The following is a 27,427-nucleotide window of genomic DNA, read 5'->3' as shown; positions in this document are numbered from 1 at the left end:
AAAAGATTAATTCATTAAGGGTTAAAGTGAATGGAAGCTATGCACCGTAGGAAACCGGAAAAGAGGTGGTGAGTCCATCGATTGCTTAAGTACCAAGCTCCTTCGGATCCAATCCTAGACATGCATACCGCCATTGCCACACCTTAATGTCATGGATATTTCTAGGAAAACCGATTTGATTAAGTCATTTTAGGAAAAGTGATTAATTTTGAAAAATACTGAAGCTTTGCTTGTTGTCGTGTTATTTTGAAATCAATGTTGTTTTTGAAAACGCGCCTAAAGCTATCCAGTTTCAACAGTTAAATATAAGTATTACCTATCTTAGTAATACATATTAAAAACCATCAAAAATAAATAAGCGGCCCTATTACATTTAAAAACCCAAAACTTCAAACGTAATTAAAAGGATGTCCAGTTCACTAGAAGAAAATCAAACTTTGAGCGGGTGGCCACTCAAAATTCCCTCACGACTCAAGCCCACTATGGTTGGGGATTTCTGCGTGGATGAAAATAAAAGGGTGAGTTTGGGAAACTCGATGTGTAAGGAAAACCCATTCAAAGCCCAAGTCACTCAAGCCTATTGGGCCTAAGCCTATTCGTGTAATAGTAGTCTTGGGCGAGCCCTTTTCAGATTATAATAAACCGGGCCTTAGCCCTTATTCAGATAATGATATGGCCCATAGGCCCATTTCAAAATACATGCAACATCAATAAACATATGCAAGCCCATTTGGGAGACTACTCAACCCACCAACCACTACACTCCACCCGTACCAGCCATACACTCCATGTGGGGAATAGCTCAACCCACCCACCCAACACTCCACGATTGCGACCTTGCTGCTCGATTATCATAAATTGAGGCAAAGCCTCCAAGATCGTGGACAAGCCACTTTCAAGACTTTCTCCGTCAATATCCCAAATCCATGCATCGATAATAACAACATGGCATGCAGTAAATAACAACAGTCAAACATGCATTTAGGTCAATTTAACCTAGGGGTATTTCGGTAATTTATCTACTAGGGGCAAAACTGTAAATTTTCCACTTTTAAAGGTATTTTAGTAATTTATCTATTTTAGGGTTTTTCATGCATATTCCTACTTTTCACGTACAAACAGAATCACGTACCAAGGGTTCTTACTGAATTGGGCCCGTTGGCCCATCATTCCAATTTTGGCCCATTAAGCCCAAAAATATCGAGGGCACAGAAATCATGCATTTTGCAGTCCAAATTTTACAGCTTACCAAAAACATTAATCGATTTACCTCACGAGCATTCGCTTTTCGCAAATCTACAAAATACCGATTTTCGGCATTTCGACTTTTCGACTTTTGCCGATCCAGACTAAGAAAGAGGGTGTTAGTTACACACCTGTTTGCGACGATATGCTGACGAGATCCACACACGAACTGCCTACAATTGGATTACTAACACGTTAATCTAACTATTCAAATACAAACTACGTATTAACCCCTTACAATATTCAGCCAACCACACCTACAGATCATAGTAAGCTTATAAGAAATCAATAAACAACTCATTAACAAATTTTTGTCAATGTTTACCACATAATCATAATTTCACTGCAAGCTGTCTTCCTGAGCAACAGTCACTAAATTATTTATAACTGGAGCTACGAAACTCCAAATCAAGTGCCGTTAATTTTCCCTGAAAATAGACTCATATATCTTCTATCTATAAAATTTTCAGAATTTTTGGTTTAGCCAATCAATACCAGAATTTTCTCAAAGTTTCCCATGTTTCACTATTTGACTAATCTGACCACCCTTCATTACGAATCAAATTTCTCATTGTACAGAATTCAAAATATGTTCTTGTTTATTTCATTAGAAACTAGACTCAAAAAGCTTTAATTACATAATTTATTCAGCTTCTAATTCATCTCCCACAATTTATGGTGATTTTCCAAAGTCACGTTACTGCTGCTGTCCCAAGCAGATTTATTACCAAATCACTCTTTCACACCTAACTTGCATGCTTGTTATTTAAACATGTATATCACCAATCAATCATCACATATCTATGATTTTACTTAAGTATAATCTCCATTTCATCATTTTAAAGCACAACATGTTAGCTGATTTTTCCCTTTAACATCTAAGGCACATGCATGCTCATTTGTTTGGCTCAACTTCACCTATCTTCCATTTTTCATCAAAAGAACATGAAACAACAACCATTTCCTTCATTTTAATTCATGACTAAATGCTCACAACACAACTAAAAATCAAAATATACTTCAAGAGTTAAGGTAGAATCAAGAAGAACTCATGAACCTCAAAATAGAAGCAAGGTACCAAGAACTTACCTTCAATTTTCCTCCTCCTAATGACCGAATACTCAAGAGCTTTCTCCTCTCCTTTCTCTTCTCTAACTTTCAGCTATGATGAACAAAGATGGACAAAACTTTGTTCTTTTCACCCCTTTTTCTTTTAATAAAACTTCATATTTCATCCATTTAATTCTTTAATACAAAAGACATGAAATTCTTATCATGAAACATTTACCTAACTCATTATCATGACATTTACCTAACCCATTATCATGGAACATTTACCTAACCTATTATCATGAAGCATTTACCTAACCCATTATCATGGAACATTTACCTAACCTATTATCATGGAACATTTACCTAACCTATTATCAATTTGTATCAATTTGTACTATAAATTATGGATATCAAGTACTCATATTGTCTACAACAACATGATGGCTAGCCACTTCATGTAAAATGGGAGGTTTGTCATGCAAATCCTCCTATTTTGCACTCCTATTTATTTGGCCACTTCAATTTAGCCTATCGCATTTTCAAACATTTTCACATAGGTCCTATTTCATAATTTCACTCACAAATGACAAAATCAAAGTATGAAATTTTGTCAACATTCACAGAATTCCCGAAAATTGGGGCGTTACATAAATCATTAGCATAGTCAGAATTAACGTACCCAATAACACCTTTACTAAGTGTAGTATCCTGCTTGAACAGTAATCCAACATCCATGGTCTTCTAAATATACCGTAGAATCCATTTCACAACTTACCAATGTCATTTTCCAGGATTATGCATATACCTGCTCACTATACTAACTGCCTGTGAAATGTCGGGTCTTGTACACACCATTGCATACATCAAGCTACCTACTGCATTAGAATATAAAACTTGTAACATGTATTCTTGTTCTGTATTCGTTGAAGGAGATAGTTGTGCAGAAAGCTTGAAATGAGAAGCCAACGGGGTACTTACAGGTTTTGTCTGCTCGTTCATGCCAAACTCTGTAGTACTTTATTCAAATATTGCTTCTGAGACAAGCTAACTCTGCCATGAGCTCTATCTTTACATATTTCCATGCCAAGAATCTTCTTAGCTTCACCTAGATATTTCATCTCAAACTCAAGGTTGAGATAAGTTTCAATCTCTCAATTTTAACTTTACTCTTAGATGCTATCAACATATCGTCAACATATAAGAGCAAGTATATAAAAATTCCTTCTTGTAGCTTCTGAAAATACACGTAATGATTAAATTTACTTATTGTGTACCTTTACCCTTTTATGAATTGATCAAATTACTTGTACCACTGCCTCGGAGATTGTTTCAATCTGTAAAGTGACTTTGTCAGTTTGCAAACCCAGTTTTCTTTATCAGCAACCTTGAATCCATCTAGCTAAGTCATATAGATTTTCTCTTCCAAATCACCGTGTAAAAATGCGGTCTTCACATCAAGCTGAACTAGTTCAAGATCATATTGTGCAACCAAGGCTAGCAAAATCTGAATAGACGAGTGCTTCACAACTGGAGAAAACATTTCATTGTAGTCTATTCCTTCTTTCTGAGCGTAACCCTTTGCTACCAATCTAGCCTTATATCGAATTTCATTTTTACCAGGAAATCCTTCATTCTTTGCATATACTCATTTACATCCAATTGCCTTCTTTCCTTTGAGTAGTGTCATCAACTCCCAAGTCCTATTTTTATGAAGAGAGTGCATTTCTTCATTCATAGCTTGCTTCCACTTTACACCATCAGGGTTACTTCTTGCTTCTGTGTAAGTAGAAAGAACATCATCATCTGCAATTGGAAGTGCATAAGCCACCATATCATCAAAGCGAGCAGGCATACAAATCTCTCTTCTTAGCCTTCTATATGCAATTGAATCTTGTTGCTGTAGTTCTTGGGTCGAAACTTCTTCATCATTTGTTCCTTCAATATTAGCTAGATCATCGTTAACCTTTTCAAGCTCCACCTGCTGCAAAGTACTACTGGTTTTGTCATCCTTTTGTGAATCCTTATTCTTCGTTATGGTTGATTCATCAAAAGTCACATCTCTACTAAAAATAATCTTCCTTATATCAGAACACCAGAGACGATATCATTTTACTCCATCAGTTATACCCAGGAATAATGCTTTCTTTGCTCTTGGATCTAACTTAGATTCTTTTACATGATAATATGCAGTGGAACCAAAAACATGTAAAGACTTATAATCAATAGTAGATTTACCAGTCCACATCTCCATAGGAGTTTTTCCATTTATTGCAGCTGATAGCAAACGGTTAATTAGATGGCACGCATATGTAACTGCCTCAAACGAAAATTCCTTGCCCAATCCAGCATTAGACAACATACATCGAACTTTCTCCAGTATAGTCCGATTCATACGTTCTGACATCCCATTTTGCTATGGTGTATCTCGAATAGTGAAGTGTCACATAATGCCCTCATCTTGACATACTTGTAGAAATGGATCATTCTTGTACTCTATACCATTATTTGATCGAAGTCATTTGACCTTTCGACCAGTCTGAGTTCCCACCATCTTCTTCCATTTCAGAAATGCATCCAAAACTTCATTTTTTCTTTTCATTAGATACACCCATACTTCTTGAATAATCATCAACAAAAGTAACGAAATAATGCATACCTCCCAAAAAAGCCACTTTGGTAGGTCCCCACACATCACTGTGAACATAGTCCAAATTTCTTTCGTATTGTGAATTGCTGAACCAAATTTTACCCTCATCTGCTTGCCCAGAATGCAATGTTCACAGAATTTCAATTTGCAAGAATTTGCATCTTTCAACAAGCCTTACTTTGCCAAATTCTGCAAACTTTTTCACCAGCATGTCCCAATCGCATATGCCATAACCTGGTAGCCTCTGAATCTGCATCTTTCGTAGAAACTGTTGATGTTGATCCAATAACTGTACTTCTATTTAAATAGTACATGTTATTCCTTATTGTACCTTTCATCATTGTCAATACCCTAACTACTACCTTTAGTAATCTCTAATGAGATGAGATTTTTCTTCAAACTAGGTATGTAACGAACATTTGTCAAGACTTGGATTGAGCCGTCGTGATTCTTCAATTGGATTGTACCTACTCTCATTGTATTACAAGCGCTATCATTGCCCAAAAAACAACTCCACCTTCTAGTTCTTTAAGACTAGAAAACTAGTCCTTATTAGGACACATATGGTAAGTACATCTTGAATCCAAAATCTACTCATCTGTATGACATGCTATTGCCATGCCAACCAAGCTAAAGTCTGACTCCTTATCATGCTCCGCTACACATGCATTAGAAATAGCCTTGCCCTTTTGTAACTTAAGACAATTCTTTTTCCAATGCCCTTTCTCACGACAAAAAGTACATTCATCTTTGGCAGGTCTCCCTTTGGACTTTCCCCTTCTACCAGGTTTGCTGCTGTGTGAACGACCTCTTCCTGTTAAGACTTCTGCAGTTATATCTCTGTGATCCTTTTTATCTTTCTTTCGAGTCTCAAATCTATACAACGCACTATAGACTGCATCAAATGTGATCGTATCCTTCCCATGAAGTAATATGGTGGTAAGATGATCATATTCATCAGGAAGGGAATTCAACAACAATAATGTCTTGTCTTCATCTTCAAATTTCTCATCCAAATTTAGCAAGTCTGCTAAAATTTTATTAAATGAGTTGACATGGTCATTCATCGACATACCAAGTGCATACGTGAATCGATAAAGTTTCTTTTTCATATAAAGCCTATTTTTAAGACTTTTCTTTAGAAACTTTTCTTCCAGTGTATCCTACAACTTTTTTGCTAATGTCTCCCTTATGACAGAGTACTTCTACTTTTTGGCCAAACATAGGCGAATTGTACCACACGTTTGTCTATTTATTTTGGCCCACTCCTTGCCATCCATCTTGTCAGGTTTTTCTTCAAGGGTTATATCTAGCTCTTGCTGACATAAGACATCCAAGATCTCACATTGCCACATACCAAAATTATTGGTATCATCAAATTTCTCTACTTCAAATTTTACATTTGTCATAGTAGTCTTTGCTGATGACGATGCCTTTGTCATTTTTCTCCTCAATCCCAACTACTGTATATGTGAATAGTACTGTCAATGTGAATAGTTTCATGGATGAATAATACCGTATACGCAAATAGTATCGTAAACGATTGTATTTACCAAGTACGAATTTAGCTCGGATACCAATTGTTGTGCAGAAGCGTGTAAAAGAGTAAAATTATTATACTAAAAAATCACACTAAGTTCAATTCCCAGGAAAGAAAGGTGGATCACAAGGATCGCTTAAGTACCAAGTCTTTCCTAGCTAGAATATCCCCCTATCGTAATTTAATAGCACAATAAATCACGACAACACACTCACAAAATATGCAAAATAATACAATAAAGAACACTAGTATTTTAACGAGGTTCAACAAATTTTACCTACGTCCTCGGGCACTACCAAGTATATTTCACTCTAAAATACAAGTGAAGATTTACAAAGAGAGAGAAAAATGCCTTAAGTAGAGAATGACAAATGTGGGTTGATAAAAATGAGAAATGGTTAGGCCTATTTATAGTGGAGGTTCAGGGATCAACTTGCAAAGTCACTATACAATAAGGGACCAAAATTTACAATTATCTCATGCCAAATCTTAATCCCACTCTTAGTGCCTTAAATCTTAGATTTTTAGTGCCAACATTTTGATACCCATATCTTTGTCTTTCCAAAATATGGATGATTGCCAATATATTTAAAATTCAATATATATAATATAGTTTTAAATTTAAAATTTAAAATTTTTAGTAGTATATAAATTTTATAAAAACATTATATAAAATATTAAAATAAAGTTTCCTTTTTAATTTTTGAACTATTCATTTTATATAATTGTTTATTTTATATAATTTGTATATTACAAAAATTGGTTTTTTAATTTAATGAAATTTCTAATATATTAAATTATTTATTAACTTTTATATTTTTTAAATATATTTTTAATATTTTATATAATGTTTTTATAAGTTTTATAAAATTTATATATTATTAAAAATTTTGAATTTTTAAATTTAATATATTTAAAATTCACTATATAAGTTTATACCAACTCACTAGGAACTTATCACATGTTACCTCTCGCTCGAAGAAGGTAAATGGTGAACCATTACCTTGCGATTACATCCCTGACTTTGAAATCTATGGAGATAAAGATAAAAAACCGTGGAAGATATTCGGGAAGACTTTGGCTGAAACTTTTTACTTGTTTACTAAATTAAAAAAGAAGGGTAATGGACAAAGAAACAATTGAGTAGCGGGATGTGGGACATGAAAGGAGCAAAGGAACGATCCTGTTTATGCTGGTGGCGGGAATGATCCGATAGGGTCTCGAAACAATGACGGACATGAATTTTCACTTCCTGATGAACAACAAGTACGTTCCTTGATCCTTATTCCATCTGCTTTATATATATATATATATATATATTATTATAAAATATTATGCATTCTATATATGTTCAATTATTAATATTTTATTTATATATATAATATCGTAAATTTACTTTTCCAGCTGTAGTTTAGGTTTCTAATTACTATATTTCTAAATTCAGTTTAGTACTTTTCTTTTCTATAAAATTTAATCTTAGTAATATATATATATGCTTGATTTTAAAATATATATAAAGAGTAGCAGGCCTTCTAAAATGGAAAAATTTTTATTTAAGCCCTTTAAAATTTTAAATTAATAAAGGTAAAATTATATTTTAGCCCTTTAAAGATGACAAAATTTTGATTTAATCCTTTAAAATTATAGGCTCTTCAAATGGTAAAACTGTATTTTTACTATCATAAAAATTTCAATTTAATTTTGGTCCCCTTAAAAGAATTCTAACTTCACCCCAAATAGCAATTTACTTTAATCATTAATCTTTGTTATTTTTTATGGGTTCATAACTAACTACTAATTATAGTATAGATTTTCAACAAATATTGTGAGTTTTATTAAAATTAATTAAAAGCCACAATTTTAGAGTAATAAAACTTGTAAATATATCATTGTATCATGTTTTAATTTTGATTATAATACTTGAAGATTTGACTTTTATATGTATATTGTTTTAATCCTTTAGAGTGAATATGTTTTATGTGCAATTTAAAATAAGTATGGAAATGTGGATGATGAGCGGTCAAGAGAAAGATCGAGAATTTGTTATTTGATCGTAGAAGACTAAGCTTCATCAACTATATTCGTCTCAGTTGAAGATTTTGGAAAAGCATGTACGACTGGAGATACTAACGAGGCGATTGATTTTACGACAATTAATCAAAGATCCCTTTCCAATTGTATATATGGTTAGAGATATTAATGAGGTGATTGATTTAAAACTTTAACGTTTTAATCAATAACTTTCGTTAAAAAAGAGTAATTTGTCTTTTTTTTTTGAAAGGTTGATAATCGAATTTGAATCTTTTAGTTAAAAATTGAATAATGACCAAATTGATAAAAGATATAAATGTTGATGACTAAATTTAGTTTGAAATTATTATTATTTTTATCATTGATGTAAGAAAATACAAACTCAATTTAAAACAATATATATATATATATACAAACACAATATTTGGCTCTACAAGCTGGGAATTAGGACAATTTTATGAGTAGAAGTAAAAGGTTGCCTAAAATATCTAATTTAAAATTTAGTTTTGATTATTGTATTCAATTTAGTCCTTAAAAATTAGGTTAAACTTAATGCTTTCTTATTTTATTACACTTATATTTTAGAATAATAATAAATTAATTAATTATTTTGGGTGGTTGGAATTGAATTTGAATAATAAAATTAATTTTAAATGTAATTAATATAAGAATATATAAATATTAATATAAAATATATTTTAAAAATTTTATTAATATTTTGAACTGAAAAATAATTTTTTGTTCTGAATCGATTTGGCTTGAAAACAAAAATTTGAAAATTCTTTGAAATCAGACTGCAGCCGGACTCATAGATGTCTCTATTGATATTGTCTTCAAGAAGTAACTAGTTTATGTCATGCTCTTTTTTGGCCATTAATTTATTATTTTTATTATTTTATATATTGGAGTTTGAAAATAACAATGAACTTGAAAATAAATATAAAGTAAAGTATAAAAATAGTCATCCAATTATTAAATTTTTTATTTAATCACTTAACTTTTTGAAATGAATATTTTAGAACTAAATCGAAAAAAATTAATAGTTGAATGACTATTTTATAGTTTACTTATAAATATAACGTAAACCGTTAAATAGAGTTCATATTTGATATGTTATTAGTGAAAAATAATAATTTCACAACTAGGGTTCAAATACTTATGGCACGTCTTTTTATGAAAAATTAATTACCTTGAGTAATCAAAATTAGAGTTTGTTCTTGATCAATTTGGTCTAAATTATTGACATAAGAAAATAGCTCAATAATTAGATTAAATTAGTTCTTTAACAACTTTGAAGAAAATTAAGGGAATTTTAATACTCCGAATTAGTAACGAACTCAGTTAGGATAAGTTGGGCGAAAATAGAACAATTAGTTGATACATTGAATGAAATTGTAATCTTGATATTTTTTATTAATTTAAATACTTTTGCTGAAATTTCTTTTTGTTTTTGTTTTCTAAGTATCTTTCCCAGGGGCGAAGTCAGAAATTTTTTTTAGGGGGGCCGGATGAAATTTTAATTTTTATAATTTTAGGGAGGGCCAAAGTGGAATTTTACCTTTACTAATTTAAAATTTTTAAAAAATGTCAAGGGCTTAAAATGAAATTTTCTATTTTAGGGGGGTCGGGGCCCATGCCAGCCCCCCTGGCTACGCCCTTGATCTTTCCTGTAAAACTCTAAATTTTTCTCTTATCTTTTATTGAGAAAAAATTGAAATTAATTCTACAGGAAAGAAAATGAAAGAAATTAAAAAGATAAAATAGTTTTCCTAACCCAAATTTCCTCTATAAATTCCTAAGTTTTTTCCTTATTGAAAAAAATAATTCTTAAAAAAAAGAATAAAGGAAGTTTAAAAGATAAATGATTGACCAAAATGAAAATTTACTAAAGTTAGGTACTTAAAGTGAGTGTATTTAATGACAAATTAACTACGAGTGACTAAAACGATAAAAGTATATAACAACAGTGTCTAAATTGCAAACTTTTTATTTTGGGGTCTAAAATAAAAACTTATGAAAGTTGGGTGAGCAACTGTGTAGTTTACCCTTTAGAAATTTAAGGACCAATATGGAATCTAGGTGATTGTTTGAGGATGTTAGTTAGAGTTGACCCAAAAAAGAAATATCATGGCAGAGACGCTGTTGTTTTCACTGCCTTTTTTTATATATAATATATATGGAAAAAAAAAACAATAATAATAAGGGTAAACTACCAATATTGTCATTTTTATTTTTTTCAGGTTATATTTTAGTCCTTTATGTTTGGTTAAGTGAATAAAATGTGGCTTTTTATAAAGACGACCCAAAATTTTACATTATTTATGAAAATGATCCACTTTGAAAATTATATACGTAAATGACCTATTTTAAACAGTAAACGTCAATGACGCCATTGCCATTGGTGTCACCACCCTTTTATTTAAAAAAAATAAAATTTTTAAGTGTCACCGTTGCCATTGGTAGCACAGGGCTGAAGTCTAATTATGTAAAACGTTTAGAGACATGATGAAGCAATTACCCTTCTAGATTGGATGAAAAAAGTGGTCACACAATTCCCATCGATAGCTTCAATTTTAAATGGTTTTAAATTTTTGGTCTATTTACATTTAGGTCTGTTTAAAACAGGTTATTCTCATAATTAATGCAAAATTTTGGGTTATTTCTGATAAAAGTCCTAAAATGTTACAACACATTTATTAACATAAGTGACTAAAACGTAACATTTCAAACATAAATAACTAAAATGTAACTTGAAGTAAACAAAAGTGACTATTTTGACAGTTTACCCTAATAATAATAATAATAAGAGAAAAACGCCCAGATCTGTTTTGTTTGTTTGATCGTTTAACGAAAATAAAAATAATAAAGAAGGAAAGCGTCCATTGAAATCTTGTTCTTTTCGCAGTCTCTCTGGTACTTAAAAGGGAATTCAAATTCCAAAGAGAAAAGTGCGAGAAATTTCATATATTTATCTACACAGCAAAAAGAAGAGAAAAAAGGGAATTCAAATTCCAAAAGAGAAGAAAAAAATCGATGGATTTGGATCAGTGGATAGCAAAGGTTAAAGAAGGCCAGCATCTTTCGGAAGACGAGCTTCAGCTTCTTTGCGAATACGTATATTCATTTTAGCCTCATTTATGATTCTAGGGTTTTTAAAATTGGTTATATTTTCTTTATGTTTGTATTTATTTTGGGGGAGGAATAAGACGGGTTTGTGTGGCTTCTTTTGGTGATTGAGAAATCAGATGAAATTGAAAGAATGGATGTTTGATATGGTAGAATTAAGTTTGAGAACTTTTTTGAAATGAATCAAGAAATGCAAGAAAAATGTCTAGTTCATGTCTGTACTTGAAACTTATGTCATCTATGCATTTTATTATTCTTATTATTTTTAAAATTTATATTGCTTAATTTCTTTTATGAAAAGAATTTTCCCATAACTGAGTTGTTATTATTGTTGTTGTTGTTTTATTTCATGAAAACAAAGCTTCCAGGACCTGAATAATTGGCATTTCCTGGGAATATGGGGATTTTAATTGATTGCAGATTCATATGCTTAACTTTAGTATATAGTTTCTATGTCATTCATTGCAGTAATGTCAGTTTTTTATTTTCTGTGAAGGTTTATTATTTGTGTGATTTATCTGAAGGCTTTTTATTCTACAAAACGTTACAGGTAAAAGAAATTCTCATTGAGGAGTCGAATGTGCAACCTGTCAACAGTCCGGTAACCGTCTGTGGTGATATCCATGGCCAGTTTCATGATCTGATGAAACTCTTTCAGACAGGAGGTCAAGTGCCAGAAACAAATTACATTTTTATGGTATATTTTATATCTCCTGTCGTGCATGGAAATTTTGTGAAAATTCTATGTGATGTCAATCTCTGTTATAATATTGGTTTCAAGTAATGGGTGCTAAACCTTCTTTTTCCTTTGGACAGGGAGATTTTGTTGATCGAGGTTATAATAGTCTTGAAGTTTTCACTATTCTTTTGCTTCTTAAGGCAAGGTATGTCCTCTAGAGACATACTCAAGCATTTCTATAATTTTTCTTTGGGTTTGTCTTCTGGTATTCAACTATGTGATTGGATGCATTATTTCTCTGGTTCTGATTCGTCCTTGGTTCTCTTTGTATTTACTAGCCGGATTATTTCTAATGTATAATGTAACCATAGGTTGAGGTGTATCAGATCATTATTGTCAAATTTCATTATTTGTTTTGAAATTACTAGTTTTGTCCTACTCACGGCCAAATGGTCCTTTCAGACATACCATGGTGTTTTGGCAGCAAGATAGTAGGATAGATTGCCTGTTATATACTATTTATATTAGAAGATTCAAAATACAAATATAAATATTTATGAATTGGTTCCGCTACTGTTTGTCTATGCATTTGATAAGGAAATTACTTTTCTGGTCCTATTTTTGGTTTGTCAGGTTATCTAATGTTGTTTCTTATTTGCAGCTAGAGGTAACTTTTTCTTTTTCCTATGTTTTCTGAATTGTAGGCACCCAGCTAATATCACTCTCTTGCGGGGGAATCATGAGAGTAGACAATTAACTCAGGTATGTGTTCAAATTATATCACCAAGGAAAATGCGTGTCATACTGATATAGCGACCTTTTTTTTTTTTGGGGGGGGGGGGAAGAAGATTGGATACCTTTCTAGGACGCATGAATGGAACTCTAAGGGTTAAATTTTGTGAGGATCGCAGTTTTTATGTCCAAATACTGCATTAGTTTGATTTTTAGGGTAATAATTTTGATAAAAGCATTCCAAATATGAGGGACTGACAGTTTACCGTGTGTACATATCTTTACTAGGTTTATGGTTTCTATGATGAGTGCCAGAGGAAGTATGGAAATGCTAATGCATGGCGGTATTGTACAGATGTTTTTGATTATCTTACACTTTCAGCAATTATAAATGGGACTGTAAGCATTCTCTTTCTAAAGCATCTATAGCTAAGCACCTTACTTGCATTCTTTAATAGGTCTCCTATTTCCTATTTTGCAGGTACTCTGTGTACATGGTGGTCTTTCTCCTGATATACGATCAGTTGATCAGGTATTTTCTTAGGTTGAGGTGGGCAATTTTGATTTGCAGCAATGCTAGAAGTTCACTCAATTTTTAATATATCATTTATTTTGCTTACGTTTGCTTGTGCATGTCATGTGTTGTAATTTTAGAGTATTTGCCTACAGCCCAGATATTTTCTTTGATAACGACTTGTGTATGTTGAAGTTTAGGATAGTTATCTTGTAGCAAAGCATGAACGATTATCATTATGTGGTGAACTGGTCTTATACTTCTCTAGGAATCAAATATAATCAGGGCATGTATGGTGCCTTATTTCCTCCTTGTCTTTTAGGGGAAGGCAAAATTATGGTCAAGAGAAGAAGAGTAATATTTTAGGAAATAATGGGAAGGTTATAGAATTTTAGATATTTTGGATGGTCTTTTTAGCCTTGGCTGCATACGTTGATCAGGCAACCTTTCTGGCTTTTAACCATTCAGGGGGTGCATCACAGCGTTGGACTTTATATGTTTTTGTAACCATCTTGTCCTAGGATTAATATCATTCCTTTCCGTTTCATAAATAGCCATCCACTTCAAAGTCTTACCTTGTAAAAACTAAGTCTTGGTCGTGCTGTGTGTTTTCTTTGGTTTCTTACTGCTGAAGAAGTAAGTGACTCTTTAGTCGATAACCATCCATTTTGTAATGATGGTATTTTCAATATTAAGTACTAGTTTCTCTTTATTTATTCACTTTTTAGCATGGGATTAGGGGAAGGGTTGCAGTTGTTGGGACTCAAACTCCAGATTTGCTAAATGCTACCCCTTAAGGATGACCACTTGAACCAAGTTAAGCTCCAGGTTCTACTTTCTCTTTATTTTATTATATATGGTGCTTGATGCATTTTTCTTTTCTCTGCTTCTATAATAGATGAGGGTAATTGAGCGGAACTCTGAGATTCCTCACGAAGGCCCATTCTGTGATCTCATGTGGAGTGATCCTGAAGATATTGAAACATGGGCAGTCAGTCCACGCGGAGCAGGTTGGCTATTTGGGTCCAGGGTCACATCGGAGGTAATTGATCTCATCTCAGTCTATAGTCATGTTGAAATAATAATCTTAATCTTTTCATCTGTTGCAGTTCAACCACATAAATAATCTCGATCTTGTTTGTCGAGCTCACCAACTCGTGCAAGAAGGCCTTAAGTATATGTTTGAAGATAAAGGCCTTGTAACTGTGAGACACTAAACTTTCTGCTTAAACCTTTTAAGCTTAATGGTATTAAGAGGCTAATGGAGTTTCTTGTTTATTGAAATTTCCAGGTGTGGTCTGCACCAAATTATTGTTACCGTTGTGGGAATGTAGCTTCTATATTGAGCTTCAACGAGAATATGGTGAGAATTGTTTTTTTTTCCCCTCGCTATCTCCTTTTCTTCTTTTCCCATTATGTCTATATATTTGTGTGTTGGTAGTCTTCTTTAGTATCAAATTTAACTGCTGATTAGATTAGTTGAACCGGAAACTGGAAGGCTGTTTGGTCTGGTGTATTAACTCAGACATTGAACCGGCCATATTACTGGTTTAACCAGTAAAAATCCAGATAAAACCATTAAAGACAGATTTTGTATTTTTGAACTTTTTCCTTTTTAAAAATTTGTTTGTAATCAATGAGATTTGAACTTTAAAATATATTAAAAAAGGGTTTTGATCAAATCCTTTGGTTCAATCGGTTGAACTGAAAATCGAAGATCTGATTGATTCAACTTCTGGTCTAGTTTTTTTTCTTAATGATATTTAATAATAAATGTAATCTGATCCTCAAATACATGATATTCATGATGCTTACTATTTTTGACATCGGTTTTCAGGAGAGAAAAGTGAAGTATTTCACTGAAACAGAAGAGAATAATCAGATGAGAGGGCCGAGGACCGGAGTCCCGTATTTCTTGTAATCGAAAAGAAATACATACTGCAGTACTTGTAATATTATCCAAGCATTTGATTATTGAAAGGTGTCAAAGGAGGAAGCCTTGAAATACATAAAATGTTTTGCAGATGGGACCTGCCCTGGAAATTGTCTGGTCCAAGCCCTGCTTTAACCTCGAAATGTTCCTCTTCGACCTTCGACTTCGTCTTTTCCTTCATTTTTCGCATTCGGTTTTTTTTTTTTGTTAATAGATGCTGCTACTACTTTATGCTTAGCTAATGTGTGTGTTTTTGAAATGTTGGGGATGTGTATTTGTTTCATTTATGTATATTGCTTCTCATCTCTAGTGCTAAAATTGACTCATTGTTTCCTTTTTATGTTTTTCTTTTCCTTTCTTTTTATTTACTATATATGATATATTTTGGGGTCAAAGTTTCTTGGCCATTAGTAATTTAAAGCTTTATAGTTTTGATATTGGTACAAATAAGTAAAATTTATGGGGACTGAATCCTAATGAATTTAAGCATGTAATATTTTTCAGTTAATTTGGGTCTTAGTTTTATTAATAAGCATTATTGTTATTAGAGTTAATTTCACCAGACATTCTCAAATTATGACTCTCATTTTAAATTGACCATTAAAGTTTAAAACATTCTAATTATGTCTTCAAATTATCGATGTTATGTTGATCAAGTTTTTCATTATTAAACTTGTTAATTTAATCATTAAATTAAACATAAAATCTTATGCAATATAATTTAAAATGAAAATTTAAAAAAAGTAAAATATTATCACAAAATTAAAAATAAAATAAAATTGAAGAAAGAGAGTATACGAGTAAAAACTTTGAAAACCTCAAATACAATATTTTTACATCCATTTTTCTTTGAATTTTTATTTTAAATTATGACAAGTGAGTATATTTGACGATTAAATTAACGATTTTAGTAATGAAAAGACCTTATTGATAAACTTCAATAGTTTAAGAATGTAATTACAATGTTTTAAAGTTTAATGACTAACTTAAAATGAGGGTCATAATTTAGGGATTTCTAGTGTAATAACTCTTGTTATTATTATTTTTCTTTGCATGAATATTTGATGTACAAAAATTAAATTATTAAATTCTTAGTTTTTTCAATATTAATTTTTTTATCTTTGCTTTATACTAAAATAATTTATTTAGTTATAAAAAGGCATAGACAATTCAAGGATTTAAAGAAATAACAATTTGGCAAACTATTTTGTTCTCACCATGAATAAAAAAGCTACTTGGACGAGACATGAATAAAAAGAATATTATATAAAATTCAAACTTTGAGTATAATAATAAGAATAAATTAATTGTTTAATTTTTTATTATGGGTTTTGATTTAATCTAGTATTGAGTTAAAAGTTCATCCTTTAAATGAAAACAACTTTCATAATACATATTTTATCTATTTGAATACGATTTTTTTAAGAAATAAACTGAAATTTTAATTTACTGTTTTTCATTTATAAAACACGATTTTGAAATTTTAATTAAAAAATTCAACTCATTGTTATAATTTAACCCATGACAATAAATTTATATATATATATATATATATATATACGTGGAAAATTATTTAATATATTGGGAGAAATTTCATAAATAAAATGACTTTTAACCTTCAAATTTTAATTAACTTATTTTTATTTAAATAAAAAATTACTTGAAATGTTCAAAATTTAATGATACTGACGGGAGAGCTTGCGAGATAATTAAAATGTACTTTATAAAAATATTAAAAAATTATAAAAATTTAAAAAATATTTGTGTTAGAAATAAAATATACATAAATTTTCACACAGAATACAATATTAGAGCCTTTAAAATTTAATAGTTCGATCAAATTGTTCCGTCAAATGAAAAAAAATTAATTAAAATTTGATTATTAAAAACTAAAATAATAAAAATTAAGTCCAAAATATTTTTGTCCTCAAATAATAATCCAAAGGAAACGACAACTACTCAATGGCTAATTTTAACTTATTTCTTAAAACATATAATATTCTTTTTAAAAATATTCCTTTTCCTGCCGTCACAATAAGTTTATATATGGTGATATTTATATGTATGAATTAAAATATATTTAAATTATTTTATAATTTTACATAAATTCAATTTTATGATTGATATTATAAATAATTATAAATAATTTTATAATTCAATATTTAATTTGAAAAAAAACTATGTTTTAAATTATTATATATGAATGATATATAGAATTTTATAGATTAAACATAGATTAACTTTTATGAAATCCACTAATTTTTTATTTATGAAATTTATTTATAATAAATGATTTAAATATTTTAAAAATTATTTTATTTTATCTTTTAGAAAATTCAATCTTATAAATAATCCTTATTATAAAAAATCTAATTATCATAAAAATCTTTAACTAATAATTTTTAAAATATTAATTAACTTAAAATATGAATAATTTATATCACAAAAATTAAGTTATTCACCTCAATTGGGACCGTAGATGATGTGGTAGAACATATATATTCTTTTGATTAGATAGGATCATAAATGATGTGATGAAAAGATCTATAAAATAATTTTTCAATGATGAATTTTTAAAAGGAACAAATATTTTAATTAATATTTAAAATTTTTAAAAATAAAATTAAACACATCTCATTTTCTTGGAGGAATTTAAAACCCGACAAATATTCTAATTAATATTTAAAAATTAAAAAAATTAAAGCACATCTCATTTTTTTCAAGGAATTTAAAACCTGACAAATATTCTAATTAATATTTAAAAATAAAAATTAAAATTAAAACACATCTCATTTTTTCGAGGAATTTAAAACCTGACAAATATTCTAATTAATATTTAAAAATAAAAATTAAAATTAAAACACATCTCATTTTTTTTCGAGGAATTTAAAACCTGACAAATATTCTAATTAATATTTAAAAATTTAAAAAATAAAATTAAAACACATCTCAGCTTTGGGAGGAATTAAGAAAAGATTCCATTTGGCGACACTATTATATGAATTCTAATTGCATAGGCGGAGTTCTACATCTCCGGCTACTACTCTTCTCTACTTCTCATCGCATCCTCGCCGGCCATCCAAAGATCTCCGCCTCACGCCACCTATCAACTGCCACCATGGGCTCTCAATCTCAGCCTCCATCTCCGCCGTTGGCCGAGAAAGTGAAGCACGAGATGGAGTTGTTCGGGGACGTTAGAGTTGACAATTACTACTGGCTTCGCGATGACTCTCGCAGCGACCCTAAAGTCATCTCTTATCTTCAACAAGAGAACGCCTATACCGAGGCCATGATGTCCGGTATGTATATATGTATATCGATTTCCTTAACTTTCTGTTTGCTTCTCGGAAATGTTAAAAAGCAACTTTGCTACTGTTTTGATCTGGAACTCTATTGAGTTGCTTTCAGTTCTTCGGTTGTTAGATTCCTCTTTCATTTTGAACGTAAGAATACTGCTGTAGGAACCAAAATATTCGAAGATGAAATTTGATACTGAGACTTAGAGGTCGAATCAAAGCTATATACATGTATATAGGCATATGTAATATCTATTCACTTCCTCAACTATCTGTTTGTTTCTTGGAAGTGTTACTGTTTTGATCTGATTTTTTTGAGTTTCTTTCTCTTCTTCGGTTGTTAAGTTACTCTTCCATTTCCATAGCATTTTATTGGATGTAAGAATACTGCTGCAGGAACCGAAATATTTGAAGATGAAATTTATGCTGTGATTTAAAGGCCGAATATATATATATATATATATATATATTTGTTTATGCATATCTACCGGCTTACTCAACTTTCTATTTGTTTCTCGAGAATGTTGACAAACAACTTTGCTACCGTTTTGATATGATACTTTTTTGAGTTGCATTCACTTCTTCGGTTGTTAAATTGCCTTTCCATTTTCGTAGCATTTTATTTAACGTAATAACGCTGCTGTAGGAACCAAAAAATTTGAAGATGAAATTTATGCTGAGATTAGAGGTCGAATCAAAGAGGATGATATGTCTGCTCCTCTTCGGAAAGGACCCTATTATTATTATTCAAGGACTTTGGAAGGAAAGGAATATGTTCAATATTGCAGACGTCCCATTCCTAATCGTGATGCTCCATCTTCTGTTCACGATACTATGCCAACTGGGCCTGATGCTCCGCCCGAGCATGTAATCTTGGATGAGAATGTTAAGGCTCAAGAACATGGTTTTTACAGGATTGGTGCTTTTAAGGTCAGTTATGACCCGGCTTTATATTGTTAACTTGGTTTTGAATGGGCTTGCTTTCCTTTTGTTAATGTTCATATTTTTTTCTTATGAAGTCTCTTTATGCAATTTGTTGTTCAGGTCAGTCCAAATCATAAGATGGTTGCATACGCTGAAGACACTAAAGGAGATGAAATTTATACTGTCTATGTGATTGATGCAGAGACTCAAGCTCCAATAGGGAAACCACTAGTAGGTGTAACGTCAAATCTTGAATGGGCTGGTAATGATGCTTTGGTTTACATTACAATGGATGAGATCCTTCGGCCAGATAAGGTATGGCAGTTTCCATTCCTTAAAAGGTTTTTGACACATTGGGATCCTATTAAAGACAGTAGTCCTTTACTGTTTTGCACGCTTCTTAATGTTATAACTAAGCTTTCTATTCGTTCCCACTTTTTCCCTCCATATTATTTTGTTCCAGTAGATTCTATATCAATATGACTGTCCATCTTTTATCGTACTCATTATAAGGTGAAAATAATGACACTTACATATCATAACCATATACACGACTAATTCAGAGTCCCTATCTTGGATTTTTTTATGTAGTCTTTGATGTTAATAAACTGTACTTGAATTTCTTCCTTTCCGTTGATTTCTTGTTAGAAATCAAAAGTCTGGCTATCCATTTTATTTATATAATTCTTTAGACTCATGGCTTGAGTCTTTTGAGTTTCAAAAGGATGTTTTTATCCCTACATGATGCAGAGAAAAATTCCTGATTTTTTACAAATAATATCCCTGTATCATGTACCTTTATACAAGATTGCTCATATGTTTTCTTTTTCACATAATTCTTTTCTTTTTGGAGTCTATGTACATATATAATATTCATGAGACCTTTCCAGTTGTCCACATGATTCTAGGAAAAATTACAGTTGAATAACATATTAGTGCTCAAATAGGATCATGTGCCTTCTTCAAGTCCAGATAGAGTTTTATTCTTGTTACCTTTAGCTTCTTGTTCTTCTGTGTTGGCAGGTAATGGTTAAATTCAGTTTAATCTAAATATAAATCCTCTCCTTTTCTACTTCTCTGAAGAACAATTACATTAACCTCCCTTTTCTTTTATTTCTCATGATAGGCATGGTTACATAAGTTGGGGGCAGACCAATCCAATGACTCGTGCCTTTACCACGAGAAGGATGACATGTTTTCCCTTGGTCTTGAAGCCTCTGAGAGTGAGAAATTTTTGTTTATTTCATCTGAAAGCAAAATTACTAGATTTGTCTTTTATCTTGAGGTTTCCAAGCTGGAAGAAGGCCTTAAGGTTTTGACGCCTCGTATAATTGGCATTGATACCTCTGTTAGTCATCGTGGAAACCACTTCTTTATCCAGAGGAGAAGTGATGAGTTTTTCAATTCAGAACTACTAGCTTGTCCAGTGGATAATACATCTGCAACAACAGTTCTTATTCCTCACAGGGCAAGGTCGTAAGGAATTCTAAAGTTTTCCATGATCTTTCACTAGTTTCTTGTATATGTTGCTTTTATTTTTTCATTCTTATTCCCCGGTAACTTGATTTTGTTTTTTCTTTGGACATGTTGGCTTCTTTTTTGGTTTTACTTGTACCATTATTTAGATTAGCTTAGTAATACTTGGGGGGGGGGGGTGTGTGGAGGAGGTTGTTTGCATTATGATGCTCTTTCAAACATATAATGTTCAACATGGAAACACCTTCTTGCATCTTTTTTTTTTTTTTTTTTGGGGGGTTGGGGGCTCCAATGCAACTATCTAGTTTGTTTCTGAAATGATATTTTACAATTTCAAACCTAGAAAAATTATGTATGTCTGAGTAGAGCAGGATTAGATGAGGAAATCTTTTTTTTTTTTTTGATACTTATAATCACTTGCAATGCATTTTTGTAATTTTGCTTAATTATTTGTTTTTCTGTTTTTGGTTATTATCAGATCTATGATGGCTGCTTTGCAGGAATTTATGAGTTAATCATTTAATGATTCCAATGATGTATGCGCAAGGAGCTGTACTGCTTTAACCATTGATATTATCAGTTCACAACTGTGGTTATTTTTAGCCATAGCCTGTGAAAGAACAAGTTAAAATCTAGCTGAAACTTTTCTTTTTGGTTGGGTGTCAGATTGTATAGCTTATGTTTTTATTGCATTTTGCATTTGTGAATGATGCTTCCTAAGATGTGGAAATGGGACAGGTGCTTTGTTTGATTGGTTATCAATCAGTTTACCAACTATTTTGCAAATTCTTTCATTTGTATGCATCTTTTATACTGGATGGCAGCTTACCATTTTACTTTTTTCTTCTTCAGTGTAAAGATTCAGTATATTCAACTTTTTAGTGATCATCTTGCTGTCTCTGAGCGTGAAGAAGGTTTGCCCAAAATTACTGTTTACCGTCTTCCGGAAGTTGAAGAGCCACTCGTAAATCTTGAAGGGGGTAAATCAGTTCAATTTATTGACCCTGTATACTCAGTTGATCTATCAGTATCACAGTTTTCCTCCACCATTTTGCGGTTTTCTTATAGCTCATTGCGGATGCCTAAATCTGTCTATGACTATGACATGAATACTGGGGAGTCTGTTTTGAAGAAGATTGAAACTGTAAGCACTACTGTTTGTTAACATTTGAACCATGATAAGAAATGAGTTGATAAAACTTAGTCTAAATAAGGATCTAAAATAGTAAAACTAGTGATATGTACAGTGTCTTACTTTACACAACATGATCCGATTACAAGCAAATTATAGGTATAGCTGTCTTTACCTAATTGTCTTGATTGCTTTGCTATCCATGGTTTGCTTTTCCCACCTTCATGTTGGAGTGATCTTCCTTTTCTAGAATTGGTCTTTTCATGTACCACCAAGAGTCCTTATGGGGAATGTATCTCATTCAAGTAGCACCTACTACATCATACTGTGACATGTTTTTAGTTTGTTTATTCCGGTTAGCTAAAAGGAATTGGAGGTTTTTATCATAAAAAAAAGGGAAGTGGAGCTTTCTGATGCATAAACTGCTATTCTCTCATAATTTTGGTCTCATAGTTAAACATTGCACTTCAATTCAAGCTGTCATGGTTTTATCCCAGGACTTAAATTTCAACATGGACCTTCCAAGCTCAGAATTTCAGAATACTTACAATATTTGATTTCCTGTTTCTGACTTTTTTGCGCGGGTCCTCAAATATATTGAAAGTTTTCTTCTTTTCCTGACAATATCCTTCCCTTTTCTCCTGAAGATTTTGCACAAAACCATTTTAGTTCTTAGGACTTGATCTGTTCATAAAATGGTATTGATCACATTTTGTTAAAGAACTTATTCTCCCTCCAGAAACCACAATCTGTTTTTACTGGTCAAGAATAAAAATAGTAGGTTTATGAATTTATATTTCATTATTACTTTTGGGTCCAATGTGTGCATATCATGCTGGATTAATTTTGTACGTTGTCTCTTTTTCAGGTTTTGGGAGGCTTTGATGCATCTAATTATGTCACCGAAAGGAAATGGGCTACTGCTTCAGATGGCACTCAAATTCCCATATCAATTGTGTACCAAAAGAATCTTGTCAAGCTTGATGGATCTGATCCAATGTTGCTTTATGGATATGGTTCATATGAGGTAACAATTCATTCAATGGGATAAATTCTTGTGAGAGGTGCTAATTACCAGTTGGAGTTATTATGCTTATATTTTATTACAGTTTTGCTTAGACCATGTTGAACTAATGAGGAATTTTATCTTAATGCGATGTGAAGGCAATTTCCATGCTTGTATAGTCTTCCTTGATTGGACACTATTTTGTTTAGTCTCTGGTTTTTCTAGCCTTTTCTGGATTTGTGAATACTATGAAGGTCTCAAAAACTTGTTCAGTTTTGTTTTACTTCTAGGGGTGCCCTCTCTCACCCTTTTTCCTCCTTTAGTTTCTCAAAATTATGCATTCAGAAGGTTGAGTGATCTTTCAAGAGGGCATTTTACATTCAAACATTTTTTTTTCTTTTTGCAAACTGTTGGAACTATGACTTTGGCATGTCTATGATTATGTGCTCTATCATTTTGGAGTATCCTTTTAGTTGAATGTGTACAAATTTCAGTAATGTAATTTAGTGTTACATGTCTGTTAGCGCAGATATGTATAGATCCTGACTTTAAGGCATCAAGGCTGTCTTTATTAGATCGTGGGTTTATCTTTGCAATAGCTCATATTCGTGGAGGTGGTGAAATGGGGAGGCAATGGTATGAGAATGGGAAATTTTTAAAGAAGAAGAATACTTTCACAGATTTTATCTCTTGTGCCGAGTATTTAATTGAACAGAAGTACTGTTCAAAGGAAAAATTGTGCATAGAGGGAAGAAGTGCAGGTGGATTGCTTATTGGTGCAGTTCTTAACATGAGGCCTGATTTGTGGAAGGCTGCTGTCGCTGGAGTGCCTTTTGTAGATGTCCTGACTACAATGCTTGACCCTACTATCCCTCTTACAACTTCAGAGTGGGAGGTATTATCTTTCTCCTTACAAAATTTGATTTTCATTTTTTGCATGACCATTGAAACAATCTGGTACATGCAGCTACTGGCGCATCAGTATCGAATTGCATTATCATCTTGGCAAACACTTTTCGGGGATTGATTTGATGTAGTTGCTTAGTGACTGCCATGATGAATCTTTAACATGTTTAAGAAATCCAAGTGTTGTAATTTGATTTTTGTAAATGGTTTGAGTTTTCGTGTTCTATAAGCTGCCAAATACAGATCTGCACTATATAGAAGCACAAACTATTAGTAATAATGAGTCAGTTACTAAACAATCCATTTGGCTTATCGGGTTGATAAATTTATCCTTAAACTAGATGTATGTGATTTTTTCTTGTTTTCAGTTATTGTAGGATTCACCCCAAACTTCAATTGTTTTTACTGAATATCGGATAAGCCTTATTTGTTTAAAATTAAATCGTTTAGTCCAGTACGTGAACTGCTAACCATGTTATCCTTCTTTCTGTTTTTGTTACAACAGGAATGGGGTGACCCTCGAAAGGAAGAGTTTTACTTCTATATGAAATCGTATTCCCCTGTTGATAATGTACGACTCTAGTACTGCTGTTTCTCCAGGCTTTCGCGACTAGCATTCTATATGACAACTAACTATTTCTCAGTCGAGCATGAATATGGAGCGCTGAATATTGATCATGTATCACTTTAAAATTTTCATTATGTTTAGGCTCTAATATATCTAGTTTTTGCAGGTGAAGGCTCAAAATTATCCGGATATTCTCGTTACAGCTGGCTTACGTGGCAAGTATAAAGATCAGTATAATACATGATATTCTCTTTTTGTGATCATATAGTAATGGGTTGATTGCTTGTCCCTTCTCGATAATAATTCTGCACATTAAATGTTTGCCAATGGAAATATCTAGTAGCATATATTCTCCACATACTGCTATTAATCTATTTTGTATACTATTGTGGCAGATCCGCGTGTTATGTACTCAGAACCTGCAAAGTTTGTAGCTAAACTAAGGGATATGAAAACGGACGATAACATGCTGTTGCTCAAGTGTGAACTTGGTGCCGGCCATTTTTCAAAGTCCGGAAGGTAGTTTCTCTTTCTTGGTTCCTCTGCTAAAAGCTATTAGGGTTCTGAATATTTCATCGTTAAGTTATAAATATCAATATATATTCCAGCTTTATATTCTACGAAAACCTCAAAATCACATGAAACGGAGCCATAGATTGTCCGGTATTGTAAGAATCACGAATGTTTAAACAAATATGTTGTTGAATGCAGATTTGAGAGGCTTCAAGAAGATGCCATGACATATACTTTTATGCTGAAAGCTCTGAATATGATTCCCGCCTCTGGGTCCGCGTAAAATCCGATAAAATCAAGAGGTAACGCCAATTAGATAATCTATATGCTTTGGCTTGGAATTTCTGTCATGGTGGTGGTTGAAGTTTTTGGGGTTTCTACAATGCAAACTTTGCACAAGTGATGATTGCTTTTAGAGTCGATTTTCACTTGTTTCCTTACAATCTTAATTTTCATTACCCCATTGTTTTTAGTCATTGTTGGAGAAAATGTTGTGCCTTTTGTTGGTAAACATTACCCAGGCATTGTCTGAATCTAATCAAATTGAACTCCCAACTTAGCAGAGTATCTAGCTCTAAAAGGTCATATTATGGTTTTAGTCCCTATATTTTAATTCATCATAATTTAATCTTCCTACTCTTATTAATTTTGTGCCTTAGCTCAATTAAGAATCGGTCGACTAGGGGTGATTTTGGTTCGGTTTTTTTTATTGATTTTTTTTGAAATTCTTAAACCATCCATGGCTTGGTTTGGTTGTTGAATTTTTTCCCATTTTAATTTTGGATTTTATTTTTTTACAAAATGACATTATTTGATAAAATTTCATAGTCTTTTCATAAATATTTATTTAAGTAATTACATTTTAGGTAAATAAAAATAATATTAATTCATTTCACGAACTATATATTTAGAGAAAAATAACAACAAATACTCGTTATAGCAATGAAGAATGAATTTCATCAACACAATAAAAATTGAAATCATATGAAAATTTTTAAATGACAATAAAAGGAAATCAAAATTTCACCTTTTCAATCAAAGTTTAAATACAACTCAAGAGGATAGAATGTTAGGGCAATATATTTAAAATCGATACATGCTTTGCTCAATTTTGATAATTCATAATTAAGTAGCTAATTCGGGAACTTAATAGTTGAAATTTAAAATAATAATATTTGATTATTTATTTATTTATTCGATTTAACATAGTTTGTAAGTTTTCGAATTGAATTCTAAACCATTTATAATTTAATTTTGTTTTGATTTAAGTAAATAATTTCATCAATGGAAACTCTACGTTCATTGTCAGCTCCAATGGAGAGCCCAATTAAAAGTAGCTTACCACCCTTAATACCACTTTGCTTACATCTCTCTCCTCCATGTCCGCGTACATTTCTATTTTAAAGTTTACAAATATAATTCCAATTACTAGCAATATATATACTAGGAGCGAAAAGAAATCAATATTTAAAGTTAAATTAAAAGAATTCTAAAAATAATCTAACATTGTGGAGATTTAAATAATATTAAATTTAGAGATAAATTATACATAATTTATAAAAGGAGAGTTTTTGGATGGACGGTACATTTATCTGCGATTAGTGTAAGCACAGCAGTGACAGTGATATTAGATACTATAATAATATTGTAGTGTGAGATAAAAAAAGCTAAACGCACCATACTGGAAGTAAACGTCCATCCAAGGGGCCCAAACTTGCAACATCAATGTCTTAAGACTCAACTTTTAACAACAATATCAAAAATTTGATGACACATACACAAAGATTACTGAAACTATATATATCAAGATGTTTAATGTTGTATCATACAAATAATTATATAAATCAACTATAGCGGATTCAAAAAAAATATATAATAGGTGGAAGTTGTCAACGTGGTTTGGGTACCGTTGAGAAGGGCTGTAAAGCTTTGTTAAATCAATATCTTAAGTTTGACTCTTATCTTACATAAGTTATATGTAGATTGTTTTTAAATATATATTTTTTATTTAGTCGAAATTAGGGTATCGATTGTTTCTTTGTAGTTAGTTGATCTTAAAATATGCTTCATTTGCATGGATAAAAATTGAATCCCTAACTTCATAAT

General features: G+C 31.6%; 2 protein-coding genes across 3 annotated transcripts; both read left to right on the top strand.

Moving 5' to 3' along the window:
* Positions 1–11,324: 11,324 nt before the first annotated feature.
* Positions 11,325–15,818, top strand: LOC108461017 (phytochrome-associated serine/threonine-protein phosphatase 1-like). The gene is made up of 10 exons (XM_017760775.2): positions 11,325–11,630; positions 12,193–12,339; positions 12,459–12,526; positions 13,026–13,083; positions 13,342–13,452; positions 13,535–13,585; positions 14,466–14,609; positions 14,677–14,772; positions 14,859–14,930; positions 15,405–15,818. The coding sequence occupies exons 1-10, from the start codon at positions 11,550–11,552 to the stop codon at positions 15,486–15,488; spliced, it is 912 nt and encodes a 303-aa protein (XP_017616264.1). The 5' UTR covers positions 11,325–11,549; the 3' UTR covers positions 15,489–15,818.
* Positions 15,819–18,424: 2,606 nt separating this feature from the next.
* Positions 18,425–25,888, top strand: LOC108460765 (uncharacterized). Of its 2 annotated transcripts, none has more exons than XR_008281286.1 (11): positions 18,425–18,799; positions 19,443–19,726; positions 19,841–20,035; positions 20,847–21,193; positions 22,049–22,340; positions 23,197–23,355; positions 23,864–24,229; positions 24,746–24,811; positions 24,975–25,039; positions 25,204–25,327; positions 25,520–25,888. XR_008281286.1 is itself a non-coding variant. In XM_017760397.2 (11 exons), the coding sequence occupies exons 1-11, from the start codon at positions 18,499–18,501 to the stop codon at positions 25,602–25,604; spliced, it is 2,268 nt and encodes a 755-aa protein (XP_017615886.1). In that variant the 5' UTR covers positions 18,425–18,498; the 3' UTR covers positions 25,605–25,888. The 2 variants fall into 2 exon arrangements, 1 of the variants encoding a protein (XP_017615886.1); XM_017760397.2 differs by having other exon boundaries at positions 24,975–25,023.
* The last annotated feature ends 1,539 nt before the right edge of the window (positions 25,889–27,427 follow it).

This window comes from Gossypium arboreum, chromosome 4 (assembly GCF_025698485.1).
Source record: "Gossypium arboreum isolate Shixiya-1 chromosome 4, ASM2569848v2, whole genome shotgun sequence".
In the NCBI taxonomy this organism is placed as follows: Eukaryota; Viridiplantae; Streptophyta; class Magnoliopsida; order Malvales; family Malvaceae; genus Gossypium; species Gossypium arboreum.
Note: the sequence above shows the minus strand (reverse complement) of the source record. Positions and strands in the feature narration are given on the sequence as shown.

What these genes read in the sequence shown, in the direction of transcription:
- LOC108460765 (XM_017760397.2), top strand. Translation starts at nt 18,499, where the DNA reads ATGAATTCTAATTGCATAGGCGGAGTTCTACATCTCCGGCTACTACTC. An exon ending in ACAGGATTGGTGCTTTTAAG is followed by an intron (nt 19,727 to 19,840) that starts GTCAGTTATGAC and finishes TTTGTTGTTCAG; the next exon opens with GTCAGTCCAAATCATAAGAT. An exon ending in CTTATTCCTCACAGGGCAAG is followed by an intron (nt 21,194 to 22,048) that starts GTCGTAAGGAAT and finishes TTTCTTCTTCAG; the next exon opens with TGTAAAGATTCAGTATATTC.
- LOC108461017 (XM_017760775.2), top strand. Translation starts at nt 11,550, where the DNA reads ATGGATTTGGATCAGTGGATAGCAAAGGTTAAAGAAGGCCAGCATCTT. An exon ending in TTCAGCTTCTTTGCGAATAC is followed by an intron (nt 11,631 to 12,192) that starts GTATATTCATTT and finishes AAAACGTTACAG; the next exon opens with GTAAAAGAAATTCTCATTGA. An exon ending in GGTCCAGGGTCACATCGGAG is followed by an intron (nt 14,610 to 14,676) that starts GTAATTGATCTC and finishes CATCTGTTGCAG; the next exon opens with TTCAACCACATAAATAATCT.